This window comes from Pseudophryne corroboree, chromosome 6 (assembly GCF_028390025.1).
Source record: "Pseudophryne corroboree isolate aPseCor3 chromosome 6, aPseCor3.hap2, whole genome shotgun sequence".
NCBI lineage: Eukaryota > Metazoa > Chordata > Amphibia > Anura > Myobatrachidae > Pseudophryne > Pseudophryne corroboree.
The window spans coordinates 534,980,781-535,003,400 of record NC_086449.1 but is presented as its reverse complement, the minus strand read 5'-3'; the positions used below and the strand labels follow the sequence as shown (position 1 = coordinate 535,003,400).

General features: G+C 44.0%; 1 protein-coding gene and 1 long non-coding RNA gene across 2 annotated transcripts in view; both read right to left on the bottom strand.

The window, feature by feature from the left end:
* Positions 1-22,620, bottom strand: part of LOC134932842 (uncharacterized) — a 311,651-nt gene that overhangs the window by 230,155 nt on the left and 58,876 nt on the right. The window lies entirely within an intron of this gene.
* On the bottom strand, positions 21,346-21,980 carry LOC134935418 (U1 small nuclear ribonucleoprotein C). The gene has a single exon (XM_063930496.1). It carries the CDS (start codon positions 21,930-21,932, stop codon positions 21,465-21,467), a length of 468 nt encoding a protein of 155 aa, XP_063786566.1. The 5' UTR covers positions 21,933-21,980; the 3' UTR covers positions 21,346-21,464.

The following is a 22,620-nucleotide window of genomic DNA, read 5'->3' as shown; positions in this document are numbered from 1 at the left end:
CCGCAAGAACAGCAGCGGCGGCACCAGTAGCAGCATCTCGCAAACGCCAACTCTTTCCTAGGCAGGCTACGCTTTGTATCACCGCTATCCAGAATACGCACACAGCTGAAAACCTCTTACGGCAACTGAGGAAGATCATCGCAGAATGGCTTACCCCAATTGGACTCTCCTGTGGATTTGTGGCATCGGACAACGCCAGCAATATTGTGTGTGCATTAAATATGGGCAAATTCCAGCACGTCCCATGTTTTGCACATACCTTGAATTTGGTGGTGCAGAATTTTTAAAAAAACGACAGGGGCGTGCAAGAGATGCTGTCGGTGGCCAGAAGAATTGCGGGACACTTTCGGCGTACAGGCACCACGTACAGAAGACTGGAGCACCACCAAAAACTACTGAACCTGCCCTGCCATCATCTGAAGCAAGAAGTGGTAACGAGGTGGAATTCAACCCTCTATATGCTTCAGAGGTTGGAGGAGCAGCAAAAGGCCATTCAAGCCTATACAATTGAGCACGATATAGGAGGTGGAATGCACCTGTCTCAAGTGCAGTGGAGAATGATTTCAACGTTGTGCAAGGTTCTGATGCCCTTTGAACTTGCCACACGTGAAGTCAGTTCAGACACTGCCAGCCTGAGTCAGGTCATTCCCCTCATCAGGCTTTTGCAGAAGAAGCTGGAGGCATTGAAGAAGGAGCTAAAAGGGAGCGATTCCGCTAGGCATGTGGGACTTGTGGATGCAGCCCTTAATTCGCTTAACAAGGATTCACGGGTGGTCAATCTGTTGAAATCAGAGCACTACATTTTGGCCACCGTGCTCGATCCTAGATTTAAAACCTACCTTGGATCTCTCTTTCCGGCAGACACAAGTCTGCTGGGGTGCAAAGACCTGCTGGTGACAAAATTGTCAAGTCAAGCGGAACGCGACCTGTCAACATCTCCTCCTTCACATTCTCCCGCAACTGGGGGTGCGAGGAAAAGGCTCAGAATTCCGAGCCCACCCGCTGGCGGTGATGCAGGGCAGTCTGGAGCGACTGCTGATGCTGACATCTGGTCCGGACTGAAGGACCTGACAACGATTACGGACATGTCGTCTACTGTCACTGCATATGATTCTCTCAACATTGAAAGAATGGTGGAGGATTATATGAGTGACCGCATCCAAGTAGGCACGTCACACAGTCCGTACTTATACTGGCAGGAAAAAGAGGCAATTTGGAGGCCCTTGCACAAACTGGCTTTATTCTACCTAAGTTGCCCTCCCACAAGTGTGTACTCCGAAAGAGTGTTTAGTGCCGCCGCTCACCTTGTCAGCAATCGGCGTACGAGGTTACATCCAGAAAATGTGGAGAAGATGATGTTCATTAAAATGAATTATAATCAATTCCTCCGCGGAGACATTGACCAGCAGCAATTGCCTCCACAAAGTACACAGGGAGCTGAGATGGTGGATTCCAGTGGGGACGAATTGATAATCTGTGAGGAGGGGGATGTACACGGTGATATATCGGAGGATGATGATGAGGTGGACATCTTGCCTCTGTAGAGCCAGTTTGTGCAAGGAGAGATTAATTGCTTCTTTTTTGGTGGGGGTCCAAACCAACCCGTCATATCAGTCACAGTCGTGTGGCAGACCCTGTCACTGAAATGATGGGTTGGTTAAAGTGTGCATGTCCTGTTTATACAACATAAGGGTGGGTGGGAGGGCCCAAGGACAATTCCATCTTGCACCTCTTTTTTCTTTTATTTTTCTTTGCGTCATGTGCTGTTTGGGAAGGGTTTTTTGGAAGGGACATCCTGCGTGACACTGCAGTGCCACTCCTAGATGGGCCCGGTGTTTGTGTCGGCCACTAGGGTCGCTAATCTTACTCACACAGCTACCTCATTGCGCCTCTTTTTTTCTTTGCGTCATGTGCTGTTTGGGGAGGGTTTTTTGGAAGGGACATCCTGCGTGACACTGCAGTGCCACTCCTAGATGGGCCAGGTGTTTGTGTCGGGCACTTGGGTCGCTGAGCTTAGTCACACAGCTACCTCATTGCACCTCTTTTTTTCTTTGCGTCATGTGCTGTTTGGGGAGTGTTTTTTGGAAGGGCCATCCTGCGTGACACTGCAGTGCCACTCCTAGATGGGCCAGGTGTTTGTGTCGGCCACTAGGGTCGCTTAGCTTAGTCATTGTTAGGGTCTCCTGCCCTGTGCTGCCACGTCGTCATGGCAACCGGGAGACAAGTGCTAGTGGTGTAACCTGAGCGCAGCTGATACTCCGGTTCGGGTCTTTTGCTGTGCAGTGGTTATAGGCTCTGTGCACGGCAGGGGATCCGGTGCTGGTTTTTGTGCTCACAGTCTGTGAGGTCTGAGTGGGGCGTGGACAGCACCTGCTTTATAAGGCCTCTTTTCAGGGTAAGCAGATGCTGCTGAATCTTTGTTGGTTAGTCAGTTCATGAAAGTTAGCCAGTACTGTGTAGCTTTGTATTTGTTTGTTGCTTACTGCAAATAGGCCTGGGGATTTGGTATTACACTCTGCCAATCCAGACCTAGCAGTAAGACTGGAGTCAGTCGTTTAGCTTGCTGGGGTTCTGTTATTACTCTGTGAACTTAGCAAGTTTGCGGCTGTATTCTAAGACTTGCCTGTCTAATCCTGTCTCACTGTGCTAGGTGTCAGGGGTCAGTTTAGTGGCAGTAAGCTAAAACCTGTGCACTGCAAGTGAGAATTAGGATTGTGGAGATTCTCCTTGTGTCTATCATTCCATCTCTGACCAAGGAGTTTACTGCCACACCCGTTGGTAACCCTTTAGGGTTTTGCTGTTGCCCTTAGCAACAGCATTTCGGGTTCTCTACGTATTAAAACACAACATCTTGCTTTTCCATTTGAGCAGTTCTAATACAAGGGAGATACCCAGTTCCTTAGCCTCTGGGCTTCTCTGTTCACTTTGTGTGTATTTTGTTACCCTATCACCTTCTGTGTACATTATGTCATATCCCCCAGTTTGTCTGTGAGTCCATCTGTTTTGCATAACAGTTCAAACACCAGTACATTCCTGCAGACACTGGAGTGCATAACAGTTCTGACACCAGTACTTTCCTGCAGGCACTGGTGTGCATAACATATTCAGCAGCCTAATACTCCTGTTGAAATTTTGTGGGAATATGGAGCATACCCCTCAAAATACGTTGCAACAGGTGGTCGATCAGGTGCAGGTCCTGACTCGACAATTTAATGATTTGTCCATTAAAATGCACTCCTCCCAGGCTGCTGGCGGAGCTCCCGCAGCAGCAGCACCTGCAGGGGTTAAGGAGCCGAAAGTAAATCTCCCGGATCGTTTTTCTGGAGATCGCTCGCAGTTCTTTTGTTTCAAGGAGAGCTGCAAGCTATACTTCCGGCTTAGGCCTCAGTCTTCTGGGTCGGAGATTCAGCGGGTGGGCATAGTGATTTCCTTGCTACAAGGAGACCCACAGGTCTGGGCATATGGGTTGCAGCCTGACTGTCCGTCGCTTAAAAGTGTTGATGCTTTTTTTACGGCACTGGGCATGTTGTATGATGACCCTGACAAGACGGCCTCAGCCGAGGCTCAGATTTCAATCCTTAAGCAAGGGCGAAGGCCAGTTGAGGTTTACTGTACGGAGTTTCGGAGGTTGGCCCATGATACCCAGTGGAATGACCCAGCCCTGAGACACCAGTACCGAAGAGGTCTTTCTAACCAGATAAAGGACCAACTGGTACAATATCCCTTGCCTGATAGCTTGGATCAGCTCATGCAGTTATCCATCCGGGTGGATAGACGGCTGAGAGAGCGTAGGCTTGAAAGGGAGACTGAGATTTCCTTCCTTCCCAAGGGAACCTCAGACTCTGAGGAATTTTCTGAGGAGCCTATGCAGATTGGGGCTACCCGCCTCTCCTCGCGTGAGAAGACGCGGAGGAGACAGCAGGGGTTGTGTTTGTACTGTGGGAATAAAGGTCATGTGGTTGTATCATGCCCAGAAAAGCCGGAAAACTTCAGGGCCTGAGGGTGATGGGAAATATCCTGTCAGGCCAGAAGTCAGAATTTCCCAAGAAGACTTTTATCATTCCGGTGACCTTGAAGATCCTCGGTCAAACTGTCAAGACTGAGGCCTTTGTGGACAGTGGGGCCGACGGGGTTTTTATGGACCGCCAATTCGCCCTGAAACACTCTGTTCCCTTAGTACCCTTGGCATCGGAAATTGAGATTTGTGGGTTAAACGGGGAACCATTATCCCAAGGTAAAATTACCTCTTGCACTAGCCAGATTTCTTTGTTTATTGGAGCCACACACTCTGAAAAATTGTCCTTTTATGTGACTGTCTGTACTTTTGCCCCATTGGTGTTGGGGTTACCCTGGTTAAGGGCCCACAATCCTCAATTTGACTGGGTCTCTGGGGAGATTCTTAGTTGGGGTACTGATTGTTTCAGGAGTTGCTTGAGCCTTCCAGTCAGGCTCTCACAGCTAAGTTTGCCAGGATTGCCAGGGTGTTATGCAGATTTTGCGGACGTGTTCTCCAAAAAAGTTGCAGAGGTACTACCTCCCCATCGCCCCTATGACTGTGCCATTGATTTGTTGCCAAATGCTAAGCTTCCCAAGAGCAGGTTGTACTCCCTGTCACGTCCTGAGACTCAGGCTATGGCAGAGTACATTCAGGAGAACTTGGCTAAGGGATTTATCAGACCTTCACAGTCTCCAGTTGGGTCGGGGTTCTTCTTCGTGGGTAAAAAGGACGGTTCGTTGCGACCCTGCATCGACTTCAGGGAATTGAACCGTATCACGATTAAAAACTCATACCCACTGCCTCTCATTTCGGTCTTGTTTGACCAGCTTCGTACTGCCACCATTTTTTCTAAGATTGACCTACGCGGTGCGTACAATCTAATCCGAATAAGAGAGGGGGATGAATGGAAGACTGCCTTTAATACCCACTCAGGGCATTATGAGTATTTGGTGATGCCTTTTGGGCTCTGTAATGCCCCGGCAGTCTTCCAGGATTTCATGAATGATGTGCTCAGGGAATATTTGGATAGATTCTTAGTTGTATACTTAGATGACATCCTAATCTTCTCCCATTCCCTGGAGGAACATCGGAAGCATGTACGCTTAGTCCTCCAGAAACTCAGAGACCACCGGCTTGGGGCGAAGCTGGAGAAGTGCGAATTTGAAGTTCAGCAAATCGCATTTCTAGGATATATTATCTCCCCAGAAGGTTTCCAAATGGAGGGTTCCAAGGTACAGGCAGTCCTGGATTGGGTGCAGCCCACTAGTTTGAAGGCGCTTCAGCGTTTCCTGGGCTTTGCAAATTTTTATAGACGATTTATCGCTGGATTTTCGTCTATAGTGGCGCCCTTGGTGGCACTCACTAAGAAAGGGGCGGATGTTGCTCACTGGTCTTGTGAGGCTAAAGCGGCTTTTGCCCGTCTCAAAAGGGCATTTGTTTCGGCCAAGGTGCTGCGACACCCAGATCCAGAGCGTCCTTTTGTGGTGGAGGTGGATGCCTCTGAGATGGGTATTGGGGCAGTGCTTTCTCAGATGGGAATGTCTGATAATCGCCTTCATCCCTGTGCTTACTTTTCCCGTAAATTTTCGCCTGCCGAGATGAATTATGACGTGGGTAACCGGGAATTGTTGGCTATTAAGGATGCACTCGAGGAGTGGAGACACTGGCTTGAGGGGGCTAAGTTTGTGGTCTCAATTCTCACTGACCATAAGAATTTGGCATATTTAGAGTCAGCGAAGCGTCTCAATGCCAGGCAGGCACGATGGGCTTTGTTTTTTTCTCGCTTTAATTTTTTGATAACATATCGCCCTGGGTCAAAAAACATCAAGGCTGATGCGCTCTCGCGGAGTTTTGCTCCAATCCAGGAGACCACCGAGGAGCCGTTGCCCATTGTTTCCCCATCATGTATTAAAGTGGGCATTACCCAGGACCTCTTATCATTAGTCCTTAGAGCACAGGAGCAGGCTCCTCCAGACCTTCCGGTAGGTCTTTTGTTTGTGCCTCCTAGGTTAAGACAGCGAGTGTTCCTGGAATTCCATGCCAAGAAGTCGGCAGGTCACCCGGGTATTGCCAGAACTCGGGAGTTGCTATCTAGGGCGGTGTGGTGGCCCTCGGTGGCTAAGGATGTGGATCAGTGGGTTCGGGCATGTGACATCTGTGCCCGAAATAAGACTCCTAGAGGGGTTCCTGTTGGCCCATTACATCCACTCTCTATTCCATCTAAGCCATGGACCCACATTTCAATGGATTTTGTGGTGGACTTGCCCAAATCCTCGGGGATGACAGCCATCTGGGTTGTCGTTGACAGGTTTTCGAAGATGGCGCACTTCGTTCCACTGGTTGGGCTGCCATCAGCCAGACGCCTGTCTGAATTATTTATGCTGCATGTTGTGCGTCTCCACGGGTTGCCACTTGATGTGGTCTCTGACCGCGGATCCCAGTTTGTGGCCAAATTCTGGAGGGCATTTTGTTCCGATCTCCAGATTTCTGTCAGCTTGTCGTCAGGCTACCATCCGCAGTCTAATGGGCAGACTGAAAGGGTGAACCAGTCCTTGGAGCAGTTCCTCAGGTGTTATGTCTCCAAGTGTCAGACTGACTGGGTTGCTCATCTGTCCATGGCGGAGTTTGCCTATAACAACGCAGCTCACTCTGCTACAGGGATCTCTCCCTTCCTTTGTGTGTATGGGCATCATCCTAAGGCCAATTCTTTTGACCCCCTGGACTCCACGCCTGGTGGTTCCTCTGTGGTTTCGGTCCTTAGAGGTATTTGGCGGAAAGTGAAGAAAGCCCTTGTGTCTGTGTCATTAGTGACCAAAAGGGTTTTTGATAAGCGGAAAAGACCCTGCAGCTTCAAATTAGGAGACTTCGTCTGGTTGTCTACCAAGAATTTGAAGTTGAGACAGCCATCTCATAAGTTAGGGCCCCGGTTCATCGGCCCTTATAAGATCACCAGGGTTATCAATCCGGTGGCATTTCAGTTAGATCTGCCCCGTTCTTTGGGTATCAATAAAACATTTCATTGTTCCCTTTTAAAACGGGCGATTAGTAATCCTTCTTCCAGTGGAAGACCTTCCCCTCTTCTGATACGTGGCCAGAGGGAGTTTGTTGTTGAAAGGATTCTTGACTCCAAGGTGGTTCGGGGTCGGCTGTCATTTTTGGTGCACTGGAAGGGGTATGGCCCGGAGGAGCGGTCGTGGGTGCGCAGTTGTGATCTTCATGCCCCCAGACTGATACGCTCTTTCTTCTCGCAGTTCCCCGATAAACCCGGTGGTAGGGGTTCTTTGACCCCTCGTCAGAGGGGGGGTACTGTTAGGGTCTCCTGCCCTGTGCTGCCACGTCGTCATGGCAACCGGGAGACAAGTGCTAGTGGTGTAACCTGAGCGCAGCTGATACTCCGGTTCGGGTCTTTTGCTGTGCAGTGGTTATAGGCTCTGTGCACGGCAGGGGATCCGGTGCTGGTTTTTGTGCTCACAGTCTGTGAGGTCTGAGTGGGGCGTGGACAGCACCTGCTTTATAAGGCCTCTTTTCAGGGTAAGCAGATGCTGCTGAATCTTTGTTGGTTAGTCAGTTCATGAAAGTTAGCCAGTACTGTGTAGCTTTGTATTTGTTTGTTGCTTACTGCAAATAGGCCTGGGGATTTGGTATTACACTCTGCCAATCCAGACCTAGCAGTAAGACTGGAGTCAGTCGTTTAGCTTGCTGGGGTTCTGTTATTACTCTGTGAACTTAGCAAGTTTGCGGCTGTATTCTAAGACTTGCCTGTCTAATCCTGTCTCACTGTGCTAGGTGTCAGGGGTCAGTTTAGTGGCAGTAAGCTAAAACCTGTGCACTGCAAGTGAGAATTAGGATTGTGGAGATTCTCGTTGTGTCTATCATTCCATCTCTGACCAAGGAGTTTACTGCCACACCCGTTGGTAACCCTTTAGGGTTTTGCTGTTGCCCTTAGCAACAGCATTTCGGGTTCTCTACGTATTAAAACACAACATCTTGCTTTTCCATTTGAGCAGTTCTAATACAAGGGAGATACCCAGTTCCTTAGCCTCTGGGCTTCTCTGTTCACTTTGTGTGTATTTTGTTACCCTATCACCTTCTGTGTACATTATGTCATATCCCCCAGTTTGTCTGTGAGTCCATCTGTTTTGCATAACAGTTCAAACACCAGTACATTCCTGCAGACACTGGAGTGCATAACAGTTCTGACACCAGTACTTTCCTGCAGGCACTGGTGTGCATAACAGTCATCCAGCGACCTCGGTGCAAATTTTAGGACTAAAAATAATATTGTGAGGTGTGAGGTATTCAGAATAGACTGAAAATGAGTGGAAATTATGGTTTTTGAGGTTAATAATAATATGGGATCAAAATGACCCCCAAATTCTATGATTTAAGCTGTTTTTTAGGGTTTTTTGAAAAAAACACCCGAATCCAAAACACACCCGAATCCGACAAAAAAAATTCGGTGAGGTTTTGCCAAAACGCGGTCGAACCCAAAACACGGCCGCGGAACCGAACCCAAAACCAAAACACAAAACCCGAAAAATTTCAGGCGCTCATCTCTACAAAACACTGGCTGCTTTTTCTCCCCAAACATAAAACCCCTTTTATGTGGTACTTGGGTTAATGTCAGAAATGTGTAACACATTTTTCATTGTCGAGATCATGCAACGGATGTTCCTAGTGGATTGTGTATATGTCTCAACCTCGTCGACCCTGGAGTCAGACTCCGTGTCGACATCTGTGTCTGCCATCTGAGGTAACGGGCGTTTTTTTGAGCCCCTGATGGCCTTTGAGACGCCTGGGCAGGCGCGGGGTGAGAAGCCGGCTGTCCCACAACTGTTACGTCATCCAGCCTTTTATGTAAGGAGTTGACATTGTCGGTTAATACCTTCCACCTATCCATCCACTCTGGTGTCGGCCCCACAGGGGGCGACATCCCATTTATCGGCCTCTGCTCCGCCTCCACGTAACCTTCCTCATCCAACATGTCGACACAGCCGTACCGACACACCGCACACACACACAGGGAATGCTCTGACTGAGGACAGGACCCCACAAAGTCCTTTGGGGAGACAGAGAGAGAGTATGCCAGCACACACCAGAGCGCTATATAATGCAGGGATTAACACTATAACTGAGTGATTTTTCCCCCAATAGCTGCTTGTATACACATATTGCGCCTAAATTTAGTGCCCCCCCTCTCTTTTTAACCCTTTGAGCCTGAAATTACAGGGGAGAGCCTGGGGAGCTGTCTTCCAGCTGCACTGTGAAGAAAAAATGGCGCCAGTGTGCTGAGGGAGATAGCCCAGCCCCTTTTTCGGCGGACTTTTCTCCCGCTTTTTTCATGGATTCTGGCAGGGGTAATTTATCACATATATAGCCCTGGGACTATATATTGTGATGATTTGCCAGCCAAGGTGTTTATATTGCCCTCAGGGCGCCCCCCCCCCCCCCCCCCCCAGCGCCCTGCACCCATCAGTGACCGGAGTGTGAGGTGTGCATGAGGAGCAATGGTGCACAGCTGCAGTGCTGTGTGCTACCTTGTTGAAGACTGAAGTCTTCTGCCGCCGATTTTCCGGAACACTTCTTGCTTCTGGCTCTGTAAGGGGGCCGGCGGCGCGGCTCCGGGAACGAACACCAAGGTCGGGTCCTGCGGTCGATCCCTCTGGAGCTAATGGTGTCCAGTAGCCTAAGAAGCCCAAACTACCACCAGTTAGGTAGGTTCGCTTCTTCTCCCCTTAGTCCCTCGCTGCAGTGAGTCTGTTGCCAGCAGATCTCACTGTAAAATAAAAAACCTAAAATATACTTTCTTTCTAGGAGCTCAGGAGAGCCCCTAGTGTGCATCCAGCTCAGCCGGGCACAAGATTCTAACTGAGGTCTGGAGGAGGGTCATAGTGGGAGGAGCCAGTGCACACCAGGTAGTCCTAAAGCTTTCTTTAGTTGTGCCCAGTCTCCTGCGGAGCCGCTATTCCCCATGGTCCTTACGGAGTCCCAGCATCCACTTAGGACGTCAGAGAAATATATATATATTGTCATTTGTTGTGGAACTACATGTTTGGCCGATGGGCTATTGATTCGTATTTTTTTGGACGGCTGTGTATCTCAATATGAATAGCCCCAACACTGCCGAGATTTGTGTTTAGTAAATTCCCGAGATTCCACTTAGAAAAACCCCAAAAAAACTTGAATGGATTCAAATGGAATCGGGACCTTAGTAAATATTCCTAGTGGTTTTAACTTGGCCATTTGCTACAGTCAGTGATCTCAATATTAGTAGGATGATAAATCCGGTCAATGCACCAGTAATCTTTTGTTGCCAGAATGATGGACCGTCAGCCGGGTTAAACCAACTGTGCCTAATCAGTGAAAGAACTTTTATCATTATTAATAATGATTCATTTACAGTATATAGCACCACCATTTGCACAGTACTGTATAGATATTTGTTATTTACATCAGTCTCTGCCACACTGCTGCTTACAGTCTAAATTGCCTAACACAGAAGTATGCTCTAGTCTAGCATGTTATGGTTAATTTTGTTTGAATACAATATGTTTTTGGAGTGTCAGAGGAAATGCTGAATGGGGCTCTGGTACCGGAGGGGCATGGCCAAATGTGGGAGGTGTGGCCACATCCCTTCTGAATTTTTTCTGAAAATCTTATGCGCGGCACATAAGTGTGGTGCAAAAGTGCAGGCATCTGCGTCTATTGGCGGTCACCCATCTGCAAGTTTAGGTATATACCACTATAAACTCCTTCCCTTGTGTACATCCCTTTGGCCGAAATGCAAGGTCCAAGAGGCCCACATTTTGTGCCCATGCATGGTGTAATACCGATTGGTGTGTCATTAAAGGTCCTTATACACCACCATTGATCTCTCCATCAAAACCTGCACCAGCCCTATGGCAGTTTTTCCATCTGACCACAGTCTCTGTTTGCATGCGCCATAGAAGTTTTCAGATATTTTTGCAAATGCGCAGTTGCAAAAAATCGCTCAACTGTGTGAACATTGGCATTGCATGTGGCTCTGAATCAGGCCCATTATATCCTTTCAGTCATTTCTTATAGTTTCAAGTTAAACAGAAAACAAATAAAATGTATTCATGAAACCTTGATGTCCATAACAGACAACTTGTATATTTCTGTTAGTCCTGATGGCACTTCTATTTATATGTTCTAGCAACATTTACGTCCTCTTGTCTTTCTTGGCATGACACTGATAAATAAGATCCAGTGGTTTCGAGTTGGCAAATGAGAACTAGTTAGCATGTAAGTGTAGTAGCTTTAACATGATATATTGTGGGCCAAATAGTGTAATGTTGCTCATAACAGGAGAACATGCAAATGTGAAACTCTGATAATTACTTCACTGTGCAGCATTAAGTTCGCTCTTGTCTAACATTCACACATTGAATATACCTGTAAGTCCGGACTGACACAGAGACTTGCATGGATACAAACTGGATACAGTGTTTATTATGTAAATATATTACATATTATATACACACACACAAATACATATATATATATATATATATATATATATCAAAAAGAAGACGGTACTCTGGAATGGTTGCCAACTTTCAACGTTTGGGATCAGTAGGATCATTTATCAAGCTGTAGCAAGACATGTTATAAACAGACTCCTTTTAAACTGAAGTTTTGGCACCAAATAGGTAAACTGATGATGCCATACGGAATGTCAATCTTAATTAGTACAATAAACAGCAATATAATATGAGTATATAAAGGTAAATTATGAATATGTTACCAGACTTCACTGTATATACAAGAAGGCAACAGTATCTGTTGCACTCATGACTGATTAAGTGGTAACAGTGTTCCAAGTGTTAGCACTTTGATAAGAAATACTGTAGTTGTATATAGCAGGTCAGGATAGGTTGGGGGCGGGACACTGATCATCTGATCAATATGTGCTTGGGAAATCCAGGGTATATGGCAAATGTGTACATAAATTTGGAGGAAAATTGTTTATTGCCAGAGGGGCTACTGTCATTATAAGTTGGATAATGCCTATATGAAAATTGTATACATTATTCAGTGACTTGTAAAAGTATCCAAAAAAGTCAACAGATTTGTCTGTACTTTAAATGACACTTAAACAAATGTTCTGGACAGTATTTTTATTAAGAACTAGTAGGCTCTTAACGAATTAAGTGTTGAAAAAAATTAATGTATTTGTCTGCAGATTTAACAAATCGAATAAAGGGAACTATGGAGGGTGGGGGGGGGGGGGGCAGCATTATGTTGTGGGATGCAGCTTCCATTAGCCTTTTCCTATTTTGTATGTCTAGAACGCTTTCTTTATTTTTTACTCTGCAGGCTTCATTTTCACAGCTTTCCAGTATGCCCAATGTTATTTGAATGAAGAGGTCTTTTATCCAGAAATGTGGAACTTTTTTTTCAATTACAGATAGAAGCTAATTGAAAACCAACTGTTGGGGCAATATCTTTCATTTGTGTAAGCATCCACACAGAGCTGGCAACAGAAATCTTGGGGTCCAGTATAATGATATCTCTGCGAGCCCAACACTCCCCCCCCCCCCCCCCCCTTCCCCACACACACACCATCACCACCACAAGTAGCAGTCCCACTCGGCCAATCTTCTAAGGTGGAGACCCGGACCATCATTGCTGCAGCAGAGACAGAGCAGGCGGGGAGGAGGGGAAGACGCAGCATCGTGCAACGTCATCTGGACAGGTGATCTGGGGCTGGGTGCAGTGGGGAGTTACCAACCGCATGGGGGGGCCACAGGTACAAGCTATTAGTAGTAATAGCTATTCATTACAGTAGGTGGCCGGTGCGATCTATATAATTATATGCACCCATACTGCAGCAGGACCTTGGGGCCCCTCTCTACGTCTGGGCCCGGGACAGGTGTCCCTATTGACCCCCCCATGTTGCCGGGCCTGCATCCACAGTACAGGCTGAATACTTATGCAATAAGCATTGTTCTCTTTTTATTCTTTTAGAAAAAATCTGCTGACAAATATTGAACTATGAGTTTCAAAATTTACTTTAGGAACCTACTGTACCTTGCAGTGTGTGACCCTTCTGGGGGTGTGTATATGACAACTGTTACCAGGGAAACGGGGGAGGTGAGAAATTACAGCTTTGTATGAATTTGCAGCTCATGGAGGTAGACTGTCTGGCAGCTTGCATAGGGCCAGATCAGTCTCTCTAGTAACTAAATAAACGAGCAAACATTAACTCGCCCATTGATAAGTAAGTAAGCACAGAAAGAACAGTGATATCTACTACAAACATGATATGAATACTTAGAGAAAGTTGCATTTTAGATATGGGGGGAGATTCAAATGTTTGAAAAGTCAGTTTGGTGTCTGTTTTTTACTATCTAATAGACAGGAAAAAGCAGACAGCCAACCGACTTTTTAAAAATTTGAATTCCCCCCATGTAATATAGAGGCATACAACTGTGTGCGGATGGTTAATAACATATGAAGAATAAGTAAATTCCAAGAGTTAAGATGTGTGTGAAAATGAGTAAACCGTAAATCATACTTGCCTACTCTCCTGGATTCTGCGGGAGACACCCGGTTTCTCGGGTAGTCCTCCGCAGCCCTGGAAGAGTGGGCACCCCTCCCGCATTCTGCCCACTTTCTAGGTAAGTGGGCAGAATGAGGAGCTAAATAGTGCCAAATTGCGGACCCGGCGGAGGGGGTGGGGCATAATGATGCGATTATATGCTAATCATGTAATCGAAGCTCCGTCCATATGCAAATACCGTCCAATCGCGGTATTTGCTTGTGTAGTGGGTGTGGCCTAATGGCATCATTGGCTCGGCACTGCCTCCGTCCAGCTGCTTCTCCTCTCCGAGTATCTCCCGTAGAGGAGAAAATAAATGTAGGTAAGTATGCCGTAACTGTGACTGGGGGCTGTGGCCCTCATACAGTTTCAAGAAATGTAAAAGCTGGTGATAAAAAACCATGCACCTGCAGCTGCCCTTGTCCCAAAAGGTAGAAAAGTGTCACCCACACTTTAAACGAACAAGACAAGTAGATTTTACCAAGAGGGTCTGGGGCGCTTGAATCAAATAGTCGTGTGATAAAAAATGCAAACATAGCGTAATACTGTTTTACTGAATAATAGAAATGATGGTATGACAATGTGACTGGACTCGTACCCCAAGATGAATAAGGTTCGCTTTGAGAAATCCAGCCACTGCTGTAATAGATCCCAGCAACCCTGTTTCAAATTCTCCAGAGGGTTCAGATTCTCCCCGATGCACTCACAAAGGGTACATGTGGGAATAAAGCTCCAAATAGTGTAGTACCATTTATTAGATATAAAGACACAGATGTAAATATCGAATGGACTCTCACCATCAATTAGATGTTTATAGGCACAAATGAAAACCACTTCAATGTATACACAGGTCCCTATTGTAGTTAGACTCCTTATCCTTGTTCTTTACTCTCCTGAAAGTCAGGATTCTCCCCAATTCATTCACAATGGGTATATGTGAAAAGAAGGCTCCAAATAGTGTAAAACCATTTATTAAAAACTATTAAAAACACAAACATGGGCAGAAAATGGACTCTCACCATCCAATAGATGTTAATAGACAGAAAAGCAAGTTTTCAGAAGATCGCCAGGCGTCCCCAGGAATCGTCACCAAACAAGCAGGTAAGTAGTTCCAATCACCGCCCAGAACCTCCACCAACGCGTTTCGATAACCTTCTGTTCTCTTTTTCAAGGTGTAGGAGGTAACTGCATGGTAAGTGGTATTTATACCAAACAATGAAGCCAAATAAAAAACCTAATTCCATACATAGACCAACTGCTCCTCTATAATCCCTATCCATACAAGAATAGCAAACATCCGCTCCCCACATGTCCGTTTTTTATTTTCCCATATGCCCATGATCCAACAACAGGTGCGCATCAAAGTCCATCTGATTGATATCTATTTCCGGTGGGTGGAAGCGCCGAAAAAAGTCCGTCCCATCCCTAAGCACATCCGGCGGAAGGAGGTCACCCGTATCCTCGTGCATTGTCGATGCTACCATACATGCCACACTTCCGGCGGAAGTCGCTTGATCAGACGCTACATCACATTCGGCGGAAGAAGGTAATCACAGTTTCCGTCCCTGGTGCGGCCCTTTCCCACCGGTTTTTGCGTCTCACTTCCGGCGGAGGAGGGTAATCTATCACAACATCCTGCCGGACTATTTCACCAGCGGACATCTCAAGTCCTTTGCGTTCCATCTCAAATTATGCGTGTCACAGCGGATGCGGATGTTTTAGTGGACCGGAACAATGTCTCAGATGTTTGTCAATTGTTGTCAGGAGCAGCCCAATGGATAGGAAAAAACACAACACAATTAGTACATAAAATGAAAAATAATAAAACCTCAAATATTAATAAAATGCATTTAAAGAAACCATTTGGTTTCAAAATCTTTGTTAAGACCAGAGGGCTCTAAGGTTTTATAGTTAAAAATGCATTGCATTTCATACTTAGCTAATTTCTTTTGAATATCTCCTCCCCTTTTATCAGGGTGGATTTTCTTTGATGCCATGAAATTCTTGATATGTTTTACATTACAATCATGGATTTTCTTAAAATGTAACGATACAGCATGGGTGTCGAGCCCTTTCGTGATGTTCCGAAGGTGCTCGCTCATTCTCACTCTAAGTGCCCTGCTGGTCCGACCAATATAAAATTTACTGCAACTACACTCAATGCAATAAATCACACTCGTTGTATGGCACGTAATGAAATCAGTGATCAAGCACTTCTTTTCATTAATCATCACATCTACTTTTTTATTGCCAAAGGTATTAGGGATATTCTTACAGGCTAGACATTGTCCACATCTATAGAATCCCTGTGATACAATTTTTGGGCCACTAGACGGATTCTCATGAAGACTATGTACTAGTTTAGATTGCAGATTGCGGGCCCTCCTATATATGCACACCGGATTGTCCGGTAGCTCAGCTCCTATCACTGGATCCCTTTTTAATATGGGCCACTGATTCTTCAATATTCCCCTTACTTTATTGTGTTGGGTAGAATAATCAGTAGTAAAGGCCCACTTAAATCTGTAATTTCCCTCGTTATTCCTATAATTTTTCTTGGTCATTAGGGCAGATCTTTCTATACTAGTAACTTTTTCAAAGATTCCCTTACTTCCCTTTCATCATATCCACATTTGACGAAACACTCTTCCATCTCTGTGGCTTGAGTCATGAAGACACGATGGTCTGTACAATTCCTTTTAAGCCCTTTAAATTGGCTACCAGGGATCGTACTGAGCCAATTATCATGGTGACAACTTAGCCTATCAATGTAGGCCCTAGAATCAGTGGGTTTGACATATGTTTTAGTTTTCAAACACATGTCTTCCACATAGATAGTGAGATCCAAAAAATGGACCGCCTCATCACTAATGTCAAAAGTTAATTTAATATTCAACTCGTTAGTATTAAGGTAAGAGCAAAACGACTCTAATACGTCTACTTCCCCCTGCCAAACAAACAAGACCTGGTGCCCATGGCTGTCCCACACCTCTGGAGGTAGAATTCATCCCTAAAAACGAAGTAGTTATTTTGAAGAATGAAATTAATCCCCTCCATTATGAATTCCTGAAGGTGGGAAGATAGATCAGATACTGTTAGAGTCTGTTTCACTGCTTTAAGCCCTTGTTGATGATTCATTATAGTGTATAGTGAGTTAACATCTGCTGTCACCAAAAGATAATTACTCTCCCATTTCAATTTATTTAATACATTTAAAATATCGCCCGTGTCCCTTAGATGTGAACGATTGCACATAACAAGGGGTTGGAGATGGTGATCAATCATACTGGAAAGGTTTGCCGACAAAGAGTCTACCCCGGAGACAACTGGTCTCCCCGGGGGATTCTCATGACTCTTATGTATTTTAGGCAATAATATATGGTCGGTATGACCATATATGGTTCCGTGAATAGAAATTTACTTTCCTCATCTGTTAGTACTCCTTTCTTATTGTACTTATCTATTAGCTCCTTTAAAAGTAACTGCATTTTTTTGGTTGGATCCCCTCGCATTTTTTTGTAGGTGGTGTTGTCATTAAGCTGATGGTAAATCTCTATCTCATAATCTTTCCTATCTAGAAGCACAATACCACCCCCTTTATCGGCAGGTTTAATAAGCAGTTCTTTGTTAGAGGTAAGGGTTTTGATGGCTTTCCTTTCTTTCATTGTGAGATTATAATTAATCCTTTTTGTATTGAGTTTCTCAATATCATCTTTCACCAAATGTGCAAATGATTCTAAGAAACACCCTTTCAGGTATGCAGGATAAAATGTAGATCGGGGTTTAAATAAATATTTTTCATTATTGACCTGTACAGCTGATTCACCTTCTTTTAATGTAAAAAATTTCTTCAAGGTTAATTTCCTAGTGAATCTTTCAATATCTATGAAAACCTTAAACGGGTCTATTTTGGTTGAAGGGGCATATTTCAGTCCTTTTTCCAAAAGTGACCTTTCCTCGGCTAAAAGCACATGGGAGCTTAAATTTAAAATTTTTACTTTTCCACTTGGACCTCCTTTTTGAGTTTCTATCTCTTGATTATCTGATGTAATGGCATTTTTCTTCTTTTTGTTTCTTTTACGGACCTTCTTCCGCTCTCTCTTACTTTGTATGCCACCCTTCTGACCTCGATGATTTATCTTGGGTCTGGGTGTCTCCTCCCTCTGTCTAAAAAAGGAGTCTGATGTTCATTTTCCCTCGGTGGTGCAAATCTATTACGTGTGATCAGGGGACTTTGCCAATTTCTCTGCTCCCTGTTTCTCCAATGATCCCTGTGCTGTACATGATCCCTTCTTGGGCATATTTCACTTTAGGGAGGAAAGGATGCGTAGATTTGATGCTGCTTTTTCCTCACCTGATGTAGATGTTAGCGTAGCAGATGAAGATCTTGATAACATCTTACATAAAATAGAGACCTTGCTTTTGAAAGAAAACAAGGTATGGTGGGAGGTGGGGACTTTAGAGAAGTACCTCACCTCCAAGATTATCCCGAAAGGGTTAAGGATAGATAAAAAATCCAGTTTTACAACTGCCACAGAACAATTTAAAAATGAATGGGATTTGATTGTTTCCAACTGCTCATTTAAATTAATGGAACTGATTATTAATGAAAGGAAAAAAGATTTAACAATCTTAGATGAAGAGATCAGAGGGCTTAAAGAAATAAGCATCCCATGCATGAACCTACCTGAATTTAAGGAAAAAGAAAAAATTATAGAAGGGAGAATTGACAAGTCAGAGAGATTATTGATCTCAAGGAAACCTAATAAGTTCCGTAGAGATACAAATGAATTCCAATTAGGAAATAAAACGCAATTTAGGGATAAATCCCCTATTCAATATCATGATAAATCAGCCAAAAAAAACTTTCAAAGGTAATAGAAAAGACAAGGGAGAACAGAGAAGTTATGGCACTAGATACTATCCGGATAACTACGAGAGGAGGAGGCCCTTCATTAAACCCCCAAACGAGGCAGGAGTTAGAACAGGCTATAACTATCAAAAGGAGATTAACTCCAATTGGAGAACACCAAGAAGGGATCATGTACAGCACGGGGATCATTGGAGAAACAGGGAGCAGAGAAATTGGCAAAGTCCCACGATCACACGTAATAGATTTGCACCACCGAGGGAAAATGAACATCAGACTCCTTTTTTAGACAGAGGGAGGAGACACCCAGACCCAAGATAAATCATTGAGGTAAGAGGGGTGGCATAAAAAGTAAGAGAGAGCGGAAGAAGGTCCGTAAAAGCAACAAAAAGAAGAAAAATGGCATTACATCAGATAATCAAGAGATAGAAACTCAAAAAGGAGGTCCAAGTGGAAAAGTAAAAATTTTAAATTTAAGCTCCCATGTGCTTTTAGCCGAGGAAAGGTCACTTTTGGAAAAAGGAATGAAATACGCCCCTTCAACCAAAATAGACCCGTTTAAGGTTTTCATAGATATTGAAAGATTCACTAGGAAATTAACCTTGAAGAAATGTTTTAAATTAAAAGGTGAATCAGCTGTTCAGGTCAATAATGAAAAGTCTTTATTTAAACCCCAATCTACATTTTATCCTGCATACCTGAAAGGGTGTTTCTTAGAATCATTTGCACATTTGGTGAAAGATGATATTGAGAAACTCGATACAAAAAGGATTAATTATAATCTCACAATGAAAGAAAGGAAAGCCATCAAAACCCTTACCTCTAACAAAGAACTGATTATTAAACCTGCTGATAAGGGGGGTGGTATTGTGCTTCTAGATAGGAAAGATTATGAGATAGAGATTTACCGTCAGCTTAAAGACAACACCACCTACAAAAAAATGTGAGGGGATCCAACCAAAAAAATGCAGTTACTTTTAAAGGAGCTAATAGATAAGTACAATAAGAAAGGAGTACTAACAGATGAGGAAAGTAAATTTCTATTCACGGAACCATATATGGTCATACCGACCATATATTATTGCCTAAAATACATAAGAGTCATGAGATTCCCCCGGGGAGACCAATTGTCTCCAGGGTAGACTCTTTGTCGGCAAACCTTTCCAGTATGATTGATCACCATCTCCAACCCCTTGTTATGTGCAATCGTTCACATCTAAGGGACACGGGCGATATTTTAAATGTATTAAATAAATTGAAATGGGAGAGTAATTATCTTTTGGTGACAGCAGATGTTAACTCACTATACACTATAATGAATCATCAACAAGGGCTTAAAGCAGTGAAACAGACTCTAACAGAATCTGATCTATCTTCCCACCTTCAGGAATTCATAATGGAGGGGATTAATTTCATTCTTCAAAATAACTGCTTCGTTTTTAGGGATGAATTCTACCTCCAGAGGTGTGGGACAGCCATGGGCACCAGGTTCGCCCCCAGCTATGCGAACCTTTTTTTTTTTTTTTTTTTATTCAGGGAAGAAACATGAAAAACTTTTATTGAAAGGTTCTCTACTATGGCAGCACTACATTTAAAATCATTGAGATCTTCAGTAGAACCCAGTCTACTGTTAATGTCCGGCAATGGAGATTGCATGGCTTTTTTTTTTATTCTATGAATTGACCATGTAGTACATGGGTCCACAACCTGCTCCTGAACTACAAATCCCAGCATACCCTGCCCCAGCGTTAGCATGCCTTAATTGCACAACTGCGGCAGGGCATGCCGGGACATGCAGCCCTACAGCAGCTGGAGGGCTGCAGGCCGAAAACCCATGATGTAGTATGTGGTATTGTAATTTGTGCTCTTTACCTCCCAAAACTTTTCACCCTCAGGGGGTTATTAAATTATCCACAGTGATTTACATTGGGCAATTGCATCGCCATGGGCTACCCAATTAGCCACGATAAGCATGTGCGAACAACGGCTTAGCGGGGATTCGATTTCACCTGCATCAGGTAAGCAAAACCAAATCCCCAAAAACCTGCCCCATTCTCGTATTTACATGAGCAAATTTATTTTTTATGGGCACTCCAAATTGGATAGCTTGTAAAAACATAACCATAGGGAAAAAATGCGACCAATGTTTTATCTGGGCTAATTGGATGCCCTCCTCAATCTGTATATTTCACATGACTGCCAATATTACCCATGCCAAACACTTTGGTTTAATGGTTTTCTTCATATAGTGTAAAACAACTGAGGTGTACGCTGCATTTTATTTACAAAAGGATGACTAATGCCATTTGTACATAATTTAAACAAAACATTTGTTTTTTTTCATTCCCAAACTTGACGCTATGCACAACTCCAGCTCTCTGGTTATTTGTAGGTGGATAATTCAAGTAATAGAACTACCATTTAGAAGTTGAAATTTCTTCAAAAACAAACATGTTAATTCTTTGAGAGATACGTTTAGCAACTATTCAAATCAATTGCAACTGAAAAAGCTAAATAACCCATGGAATCTCATTTACGATTACAGCACTATCGTAAGTTTTAAGTGTGAAAAAAATAAATAGCGCAACATCTATTACACAAAATCTTTAATTTAAAACTGAAGTTCTATAAAAGTAATGCAGTTTCATTCAAATTTTAATAAAAAGTTAAAAAAAATATATGAATAATTCAGGTAAATCTTAGTTACTATGGGCAAACTTGGATTTATGGATTTATGTATTTAAAAAAACAAAAAAACAAACAAAAAAAAAAACAAACACAAACACACCCTACAGCAGCACGTGCATTTTAGTAGTTTGTGTTCTCCAGAAAAAACTTTTAACACCAAGTTGAAAATGGAAAAAAAACCTAAACAAAACAAAAAAAAAAAAAACCACACCAAACACATGGTGGTATCTGTCACTGCTTTAGTACACCAAAAATTGTAATATATTGGCCAAAAGTTTGCTGACCCCTTTATCACCCACACTACTGGGCTTTATTGTTTAGGGAAAGGCATTTTGTCCAGCATGCTATCTGTCCGGTCGTGCCATGCCTGGCCGAGATTGGAGCATCATGGGACGGGAAGGTGGGCGCATCATTGGAGGTCCAGGCATCATCTGCATGTGCGCTCCCATAGGTGGTCTCATACCATGTCCAAGCATCATTCCAGGTGGAGGTCCCATCATCTGCATCATTGGGGGGCCAGCCATAGGAGGTGCAGGCATCATACCAGGACGTGGGGGGCCACCTAGGCTCGGTGGTGGTGGGATCATGGCACTTCCAGCTGGCGGAGCTGCAAACGGTGTTGGTGGTATCTTGCCTTGCTGAAATGCAGCAGTGGTCTTGTCAATTAGACTCTGGGCTTGCTCTTCCATCCATTTCTGATAGTAATCTTTAACATTTTCCTTATGTTTCCTACCACTACAGTGAGTCTTGCGGACTGATGGCGAGTCATGGGTGAGGTAGGTGTCACAGTAGTCACAATAAAACTTGGGCATGGTGGTGAAGACGTCGCGGAATGAGCTTTGTCTCAGCCGGAAACGAAACGAGCCTATGCGAACCTTTTTATGGGCGCTTGGGAGGATGACTTCATATGGAAGAACTGTCCTTTTCGGGGCGAACCTGGTGTCCTGGCACAGATATATAGACGACGTCTTGTTTGTTTGGCAGGGGGAAGTAGACGTATTAGAGTCATTTTGCTCTTACCTTAATACTAACGAGTTGAATATTAAATTAACCTTTGACATTAGTGATAAGGAGGTCCATTTTTTGGATCTCACTATCTATGTGGAAGACATGTGTTTGAAAACTAAAACATATGTTAAACCCACTGATTCTAGGGCCTTCATTGATAGGCTAAGTTGTCACCATGATAATTGGCTCAGTACGATCCCTGGTAGCCAATTTAAAAGGCTTAAAAGGAATTGTACAGACCATCATGTCTTCATGACTCAAGCCACAGAGATGGAAGAGTGTTTCGTCAAATGTGGATATGATGAAAGGGAAGTAAGGGAATCTTTGAAAAAAGTTACTAGTATAGAAAGATCTGACCTAATGACCAAGAAAAATTAAAGGAATAACGAGGGAAATGACAGATTTAAATGGGCCTTTACTACTGATTATTCTACCCAACACAATAAAGTAAGGGGAATATTGAAGAAACACTGGCCCATATTAAAAAGGGAT

What these genes read in the sequence shown, in the direction of transcription:
- LOC134935418 (XM_063930496.1), bottom strand. Translation starts at nt 21,932, where the DNA reads ATGCCCAAGTTTTATTGTGACTACTGTGACACCTACCTCACCCATGAC.